Raw genomic sequence first — 10005 nt, 5'->3', positions numbered from 1 at the left:
GCTCAGGAAGTTAAAGGATCATAGGGAAACAATGGAAAGGGGAGGCATCTAACCATGGATGCAGAAAGAGTAGCAAGAAAAACCATTTCTAAGAGCTATAACTCTTGTTCCAGATAGAATGCAACAAGAAGTTATTTGAGGGCAAGAGAGTTGATTCTAGGAGAAGGAGATGACATGTAAAAACAGAGTTGAGACAAAGAGCAAGCATGTTCTGTTAGTGGCTGGGTTTATGTGTGGAGTTGGAATATACTCGTGAAGGGAGTTATTTTTTTTTCATAAGGTTATGAATGCTAAGGACATTGTTTTAACAAAGAGTCACTTGTACAATTTAAATTGTAGACATATTTCATGTCAACAGAATTGTGGAGAAACATGACAGCCTAGAAAAAAAGCAGATACATCAGTTAGGAGATTGTTAATGAAACAGTCAAACCCTGAATTCATGTCTTTCCTTTCAGCCAGTTGCAGGCCCACCTGCCAGTCATGGTACTATTTCTCAACAACACAGGCACCCAGGTGACTGAATTCCTGATGATTTGCTTCCCAGGAATGCAGGAAACACAGCACTGGCTATCTGTAGTCCTTGCTCCCCTCCTGGTTTTGGCTTTGGGGGCCAACTTTGTGTTATTACTCACCATTCAGCAAGAGACATCTCTGCACGAACCCATGTACTACCTGCTTGCCATCCTCTCCGTGCTGGATATCATCCTCTGCCTCACTGTCATCCCCAAGGTCAGACCACTTCTGGATTGATTTCCAAGCATTCAGTTATTTTTCTTTAATAGTAGTTTGTTTTGCTGCTATAAATCCTCTACCCCTGAAGGACAATCCTCAGTGAGTGGTCCATACCATCACACAGGTCTGTCACAGCTCCCAGATATGTCCCCTCTCATTCTCAGTGTCCATTTTTTTTAATTTTTTAATTATTTTTTAAAAATATTTTATTGTCAAATTGGTTTCCATATAACACCCAGTGCCCATCCCAACAGGTGCCCTCCTCAATTCCCATCACCCACTTTCCCCTCCCTCCCACCCCCATCAACCCTCCGTTTATTCTCAGTTTGCATCCTTCCCTCTCTGTAACTTTTTTCACCCTTCCCCCCCCCCCCCCATGGTCTTCTGTTAAGTTTCTCAGGATCCACATAAGAGTGAAAATATATGGTATCTGTCTTTCTCTGTATGACTTATTTCACTTAGCATAACACTCTCCAGTTCCATCCACGTTGCTACAAAAGGCCAGATTTCATTCTTTCTCATTGCCAAGTAGTATTCTATTGTATATATAACCACAACTTCTTTATCCATTCATCAATTGATGCACATTTAGGCTCTTTCCATAATTTAGCTATTGTTGAAAGTGCTGCTATAAACATTGGGGTACAAGTGCCCCTATGCATCCGCACTCCTGTATCCCTTGGGTAATTTCTTAGCAGTGCTATTGATGGGTCATAGGGTAGATCTATTTTTAATTTTTTGGGAAATCTCCACACTGTTTCCAGAGTGGCTGCACCAGTTTGCATTCCCACCAATAGTGCAAGAGGGTTCCGTTTCTCACAATCCTCGCCAGCACTCTATTGTCTCCTGATTTGTTCATTTGAGCCACTCTGATTGGCGTGAGGCGATATCTCAGTGGGTTTTGATTTGTTATTTCCCTGATGAGGAGTGACGTTGAGCATCTTTTCATGTTCCTGTTGGCCATCTGGATGTCTTCTTTAGAGAAGTGTCTGTTCATGTTTTCTGCCCATTTCTTCACTGTATTATTTGTTTTTCGGGTGTGGAGTTTGGTGAGTTCTTTATAGATTTTGGATACTAGACCTTTGTCCGATATGTTATTTGCAATATCTTTTCCCATTCCATCAGTCACCTTTTAGTTTTGTTGATTGGTTTCTTTTGCAGTGCTGAAGCTTTTTATCTTCATGAGGTCCCAATAGTTGCTTTTAATTCCCTTGCCTTTGGAGATATGTCAAGTAAGAATTGCTGCAGCTGAGGTCAGAGAGGTTTGTTCTGCTTTCTCCTCTAGGGTTCTGATGGTTTCCTGTAGTGTCCATTTTTTAAAGATTTATTCTTTACCCAACTGACCGGCCCTCTCTCAATGTCTGAGTCAATGATATTCCAAGTTTTTACATTCTTTTTACTTCTAGGGAGATTTTCCTTGACTCAGAATGATCCCACCTTTACATTCCAAAAGCTGTAGAATTTACTTTCTAAAGTGTAAACTGGATGTATGTTTATGTCATATACTGAGATAGGAAGCAGAATTGAAATAGATTTCTTATTATGTCTAGAGAAGGTGGAGAGTATCCAAATGTAAATATTGAACTTACTGAGTTTGGTGTTCTGTGATGCATTCAACTGGAGTTTGGGTAAGAACTCTGGGGATCAAGAGAAGACAGGCTAGAAGTAAACATTAAACAAGAGGCATGGTCTATAGATGGGGAGAAAAGGGTATAAAATAAGGCTCTACTTGGGATGCACATAGAAGGTATTTGAAATTAAGATACTGTCCCAGCTGGGATTATAGCGCTGTGGTTTGGGGATACAGATGGTTGAAGCCATTGAAAAGTTTCCTCCAAGGTTAGGTACCGTAGGGTGGGAATGAATGCAGTTTTTGAGAATAATGATTCTGGCAGGTCCTGTCATCTTCTGGTTCAACATGAAGACCATCAGCCTTGCAGGCTGCTTTCTGCAGATGTTCATCATGAATACATTCCTTCCTATGGAGTCTTCCACCTTCCTGGTCATGGCCTATGACCGCTATGTGGCCATTTGCCATCCTCTGCACTACCCGTCCATCATCACTGAAAAATTGTCATTTATGCAGCCATCTTCATTGTCTTCCGCAATTTCTGGCCACACTACCCACACCAGTTCTGGCTGCCAGGCTCAACTACTGTGCCAGCAATGTGGTGGAGAACTGTATCTGTGCCAACATTTCTGTAGCAAAGCTCTCCTGTGGGGATATTCACCCAAATAAGCTCTACCAATTTGTGAGTGTTTGGTGTCTACTGGGTTCTGACCTAGTGCTCATCTTACTATCCTACTGCTTCATCCTGAGGGCTGTTAAACGTCTGCAATCGGGAGGTGCAGCAACCAAAGCCTTGAGTACTTGTGGTTCCCATCTCATTCTTATACTTTTCTTCTATACATTGCTGCTTGTCTTCATCTTCACAAACAAGGCAGAAAAGAAGGTGCCCTCAGAGGTACCCATTCTTCTCAATGTCTTGCACCACCTCATTCCACCAGCCCTGAACCCCATTGTTTATGGAGTACGAACCCAGGAAATCAAGCAAGGTATTCTCAAACTATTCAAGTACCAGTTTTGAGAGATAGGAGTCAAAGATCCAGGATTATGAAAGTCTGTTTTAGTGATAGATTCATCTAAATGCCCTGAGGAACACATATGACATCCATGCTGCTACCCTCATCTTGAACTTAAACCTTCTGCAGACACTGTCATAATATTTACCCTCATTATTGCCTCCTCAAATCCTCACTGAACATGTGTTTAGGCAACAATTACCTTTTTATTCTAACCCGTTGCCATTATGATCCTTCAATACCCATTCATTAAATAATTATTTAATACTTTCCACATACTTCTTAGTCTTTACATTCTGAGTAACTGTCACATTTAATTCCTAGGGCAAGGATGAGACAGCACTTTAAAATAACATGGGGGATGTGGGTAGGAACAGGGGAACCAATGAAGACAATATTTTCTTAATGTTTTATTTGTTTTTGAGAGAGAGTGTGTGTGAGCAAGGAAGGGGCAGAGAGAGAGGGAAAGAAGATCCAAAGCGGGCTCTACACTGAAAGCAGTGAGCCTGATGTGGGTCTCGAACTCATGAACCTGTGAGATTATGACCTGAGCCAAAGTCAGACACTCAATTTACTGAGCCACCCAGGCACCCCACTCAACCCACTGAGCCTCCCAGAGACCCCAAGACTTAATTTAAGTAATCCAGATGAAATGTAATAATGCCTTGGATTAAGGTGATGAGTAAAAATTGAAGTTATGGTCAAAGATTTGCTGAGAGTCCATAAGTAGGATATAAAAGATGGAGAGGAGTAAAGGATGACTCCAAGCCTTTTTTTCTTAAGTTTTTATGTAAATTCCAGGTAGTTAACATTCAGTGTAATATTAGTTTTAGGTGTACAATATAGTGATTCAACACTTCCATACAACACCCCAGTGCTCATCACAAGTGCACTCCTTAATCGCCATTACCTATTTCACCCATTTGCCCTCCCTCACCTCCCCTCTGGTAACCATCAGTTTGTTCTCTATAATGAAGAGTCTGCTTCTTCAAGGCTGTTTGCAAAACAGTTGGAAAGGCAGAATTGCCATTAACTGAGGAGCCAGTTTTATATGTGATATCAGAAATTTGGCTTTGGACACCTAACTCTATTTCCATACCAAACTCCTTCAAATGACTGTACTTTTTTTTTTTTTTTTTAAATGACACCTCTATGGGTCTTATTGTCACGTCAGGTATTTTTAATTTTTTTTTTCAACATTTATTTATTTTTGGGACAGAGAGAGACAGAGCATGAACGGGGGAGGGGCAGAGAGAGAGGGAGACACAAATCGGAAACAGGCTCCAGGCTCTGAGCCATCAGCCCAGAGCCCGACGCGGGGCTCGAACTCACGGACCGCGAGATCGTGACCTGGCTGAAGTCGGACGCTTAACCGACTGCGCCACCCAGGCGCCCCAAAATGACTGTACTTTTAAAATGACTGTTAAATATCCAAATAGAGAAGTAAAAGTAAGCAACTGTACATATGGCAGTATTCAGGGACCAGATTTAAGCTAGCGACAGAAGTTTGAGTCATCGGAGTATATAGGTAGGATTTAAATCCTATTTAGATGAGTGATATGAATTATGTTGATGAATTATCCACTTATTTCTATACCTTTCTTCAAGAAACTTATTGATGTGTTGGGTATCCTGGATCCATACTTGTTTGCCACTCCCAAAAGAATACAATCTCATTAAAATCAGAAGCTCTTTAATTCTTCTTTGTATCTGGCATTTTGTCTGGCACATAGTAGGTGCTTTTTCAGTGAATAATTTTGACTGTCTCAAAACTTTTGATCACATTATGTGGCATCTGGATTATGGAATCTTGATCTAAAAATAGTACTATTTTGGGTGCCTGGGTGGCTCAGTCAGTTGAACATCTGACTCCTGATTTTGGCTCAGGTCATGATCCCAGGGTTGTGGGATCAAGCCCATGCTCATCATACAGCCTGCTTAGGATTCTCTTTCTCTCTCTCTGTCTCTCTCTTCCTTATTCCCTTCTCCCCACTCAGGCATGCTCTCTCTCTCTCTCTCTATCTCAAATAAAAAAAAAACAAAAAGCACAACCCACCCCCCAAATAGTACTATTTGTTGATGAAATTTCATATGCTGGTTTCAGCAAACATTAAAAGTTATGTCATTTTTGTTAGAATAAAAGCATTCATTAACATAATTTAGCAGAGTAATGGACTTCTTATATTCAAATAGAGGATACAACTTTGTATTTTATTTTTTTAAATGTTTATTTTGAGAGAGAGACAGTGTGAGCAGGGGAGAGGGGCAGAGATGGAGAGAGAATCCCAAACAGGCTCTGCACTTATAGTGTGGAGACCAATGTGGGGCTCAGGCTCATGAACCATGAGATCATGATCTGAGATGAAACCAAGAGTCACTTAACTGACTGAGCTACCCAGGCACCCCAGAGGTTACAACTCTAACATTTAAAGAGTTGCAAAAACGTAAGCAGTAAGTTCCTTGACATCAGTCTTGGCAATGGTTTTTTGGATCTGATACCAAAAGCAAAGGCAACAAAAGCAAAATAAACTATTGGGACTACATCAAACTAAAAGCTTCTGCACAACAAAGGAAATCATTGACAAAATGAAAAGGCAACCTATTAAATAGGAGGAAATTTGCAAATCATATATCTGATAAGGGGATTAATATTCAAAATATAACAAACTCATACAACTCAAAAGCAAAACAAAACAAAACAAAGCAATAACATCTGATTAAATAATGGGCAGAGGATCTAATAGACATTTTTCCAAAGAAGGCATACAGATGGCCAACAGGTACGTCAAAAGGTGCTCAACATCACTAATTATCAAGGAAATGCAAATCAAAACCACAATGAGATACCACCTCACACCTGTTAGAATAGATATTGTCAAAAAGGTAAGATTTGTAAGTGATGAATCACTGGGTTCCGTTCCTGAAACCGATGCTACACTGTATGTTAATTAATTTGAATTTAAATAAATAAATTTAAATAAAAAAGATAAGAAATAACAAGTGTTAACAAGGATGTGGAGAAAAGGAACTCTTATGTACTGTTGGTGAGAATGCAAACTGGTGCAGCCACTGTGGAAAACAATATGGAGGTTCCTCAAAAACTTAAAAATAGAACTACCCATGGGGCACCCTGTTGGGTTAGTTGGTTAAGTATTGACTCCTGATTTTGGTTCAGGTCATGATCTCATGGTTCGTGAGTTTGAGCCCCATATTGGGCTCTGTGCTGGAAGTGTGGAACATGCTTGGGATTCTCTCTCTCCCTCTCTTTCTCTACCCTTCCCTCCCCCCAAATAAATAAATTAAAAAAAAAATAGAACCACTCAATGATCCCTCAATTCCACTGCTGGGCATTTATCTGAGGAAAATGAAAACACTAACTGGAAAAGATACATGCACTGCTATATTCATTGCAGAATTATTTATAATAGCCAGGAGATAGAAACAACCTAAATGCACATTGGCAGATAAATGGATAAAGAAAATGTGATACATATACACACACACAATGGAATATTCAGCCAAAAAAATGCAATCTTGCCACCTGTGACAACATGGATGGGCCTTGAGGGGATTATGCTAAGTGAGATATGTCGGATAGGGAAAGACAAATACCATATGATCTTACTTACATGTGAAATCTAAACAAACAGCAAACAACCCCTCCCCTTCCTGAGCTTATAGAAACAGAGAACGGATTGATAGTTGCCAGAGGGGGGGGAATGGGTGAAAGGGTCAAAAGGTACAAACTTTCAGTTATAAAGCAAGTAAGTCATGGGCATGTATGGTTAATAAAACTATATTGTATATTTGAAAGTTGCTGTGAGTGAAGATCTTAAAAGTTCTCATCATAAAAAAAATGTAACTATGTATGGTGATAGATGTTAGGTAGACTTGCCATAGTGATCATTTCGCAATATATACAATATAAAATCGTTATATTGTACACCTAAAATTAATATACTGTTATGTAAATTGTACCTCACTAAAAATATAATTAAATAAAGACATTAATACAGCAAGATGTTATTAAATATGTAGTCAATAGAAAACTTGAAACCACTCGGTAGCCAGGCTGAATGTGCCGCTGTCCCTGCCACCCCATCTGAGATCCTGGAATACCTGGTAAGGTGTATGGGAAAAGGTAATTGTTTTAGGTCTCCTTTATTTACAGCTACCCTAGCCAGATTTAATAATGTTCTCTTCAGCTCAGATCTGCCTCCACTGGCATCCAGTCTAGGAGTGAGGATGAAATTATGCAATCAATCAATATTAAAAGAAGATGCTTAATGTTGAGCACCATTCCAATTAAATTTTCCCAAGATATAATGTTCTCTGTGCTGTAGCATTCCATCTATAGTACCATTATAATAATAGGCCCAGAATTTGAACTCCAGACTCTTCTCCTGTATGTCTCTGGTTTGTAGGATTGTGTCCCTGCTATGGTTCTGATGTGAGTTCCCATTTACTAGCTCTACATTGATCTCTAGTCCTTTGCCAGGTCTTGACTGATAGCCACCTGTTTTCTTTCTAAACTTTATTTTTTAACTGTTTAAAGTTTATTTATTGTGTCTTTTGAGAGAGGGAGAGGGAGGAGCAGCTGGGGGAGGGGCAGGGGGAGAGAAGCACCAGCAGTGCAGAACCCCAATGCGGGGCTTGAACACATGAACCACGAGATCGTAACCTGAGCGAGTCGAATTCTTAACTGATTGAGCCACCCAGGCATCCTGATAGTCACCTTTTAATAGCCATTTGTTCTTTGTCACAGGCCCTGCTGCTTGCAGATCTCCCCTGTGGCCACTGCCCTGGGCTTCTGCCCCACCCTCTCAATGGCTGTATTCCACCTACCTGTTAGGGGAGGAGGCAAGGTGTCGGAAAAGCATGGAAGTTTTTTTGCATCTCTTGTCTCTGAAACGCAGCCAGATCAACACTAAACCATCTTGCACACCTAGAAAACTGATTTGATGATTAACCGAGCCAGGTACGCGGCTCAGAGAGGTGAACAGGGGAAGAGAGAAGCCGTGGAGGGCAGGGAGCTGTTTTTGCTTGTGGATAGAGGATGGAGATAGGTGGGTGGGGGAAAACACCCCTCCCCACCTCCCCATCCCCCCAAAAAGCAGCTGGAGAGACAGTGGAAAAGTGGAAACAGCCACAGGGACTGAACAAAAAAAGGGAGAAAGGAGAAAGGAGAGGGTTTGCCTATCTAAAGGCAAAACATGGCTTCATAGACTCTTAGAACAAGCAATACGTTTTAAAATAACTAGTTCACTGTCTTCATGTAACAGATGAAGATGCTGAAACTCAGTGAGGCTACTGATTTGTTTCCAGTCACAATCTTGTATGTGGTTGTGCAAGTACTAGAGTTCAGAACTTCTAACTCACCATCTCAGGAATTTTCTCTTTTGTAAGTTGCTTACTGTGCTTATTTATACCTCATTTCTTTCCACCTCCTTCTATGTGGAAGAAAACATTTCTTCAATTTTATAGGGCCTAGATTGCTTTATATTCTGTCTAAATAGCATATGCATTCCTCAATGATTGCATATTTGTTCTGTGCATCTTTGTGCCCTCAAACTCTAACAAAGTTTCTATACCAGAGCAGTTGCCTAGGAAATCTTTGCTTAATTAATAGTAGGCCCTAATAGCTTAAAGTTTCATTGCTGGGACATCTTCTGATGCTGTGACATGTTAGTACACCAAAGCAGAAACCTATACGCACATCGCAGAGTGAGTCTTCGAATTCTGAAGATGAAGCTTCAAGCACAGACACTGGTGTGAGGACACCAAAGAAGAGGCTTTGTGTGATAACTTCTCTGAAACCCAGTAAATCTCATTTCTCCACATGTGAGCAATTCTTGCAAGAGCTCTAGCCCTCTGAGGGTTGCACCAGAAAAGGCACAGTCTTTGCTTGGGCAAAGATGGGAAGAGAAGAAAATTACTGGCTTAGTTGGAGGTAATGGAAAGAGATTTACTTTTGGACTCTAGCTATTATTCATCATTCAGAGCTGACATTTAAATACTGTGGTCTTTTTCAACTGCATTATGCAACTAGGTTAAAAACAGTAATAAATTAATAACAATGTTACAACCAAGGGCATTAATACCCACAGTTTTATATTTAAATTTTTTTTTCAACGTTTTTTATTTTATTTTTGGGACAGAGAGAGACAGAGCATGAACGGGGGAGGGGCAGAGAGAGAGGGAGACACAGAATCGGAAACAGGCTCCAGGCTCTGAGCCATCAGCCCAGAGCCTGACGCGGGGCTCGAACTCACGGACCGCGAGATCGTGACCTGGCTGAAGTTGGACGCTTAACCGACTGCGCCACCCAGGCGCCCCCACAGTTTTATATTTAAAAAATTACTTGTATAAAAATAGTAAATACAGTATTAACTGGGATTTATTTCTCAATTATAGAGTTCATCCTCCTGAGTTTTCATATTTCAGACAGAATAGAACTCCAAAGATTGGGAAAAATTTTTAAAAAGTCACAGAAATGAGAGATTTTTCTTGGGGGAGCATTAGGATTTGAAGCAAGGATAGAGTCAAGAAATTGTTTCAGATTTAAATTTACTTCTTTCCTTGAACTTACTATCTCAATTTATTTGAGCTATGAGTTTCAACCCAATTTTCCATTAACTGATTTATAAGTCATCATGTATTAGAAATGCAGAGATCCTGTTGTCCTTA

The 10005-nt window shown here is 40.3% G+C and overlaps 1 protein-coding gene across 1 annotated transcript; it reads left to right on the top strand.

Moving 5' to 3' along the window:
- The first annotated feature begins 483 nt into the window (after positions 1-483).
- Positions 484-3382, top strand: LOC115524635 (olfactory receptor 56A4-like). The gene is given in 4 exon segments (XM_030331091.1): positions 484-732; positions 2606-2804; positions 2807-2842; positions 2845-3382. Coding segments are annotated over 4 exon segments (963 nt in total). The 3' UTR covers positions 3324-3382.
- The last annotated feature ends 6623 nt before the right edge of the window (positions 3383-10005 follow it).

Source organism: Lynx canadensis, chromosome D1, assembly GCF_007474595.2.
Source record: "Lynx canadensis isolate LIC74 chromosome D1, mLynCan4.pri.v2, whole genome shotgun sequence".
NCBI lineage: Eukaryota > Metazoa > Chordata > Mammalia > Carnivora > Felidae > Lynx > Lynx canadensis.
The sequence above is the reverse complement of the archived record's forward strand: the minus strand, read 5'-3'. Positions and strand labels throughout refer to the sequence as shown.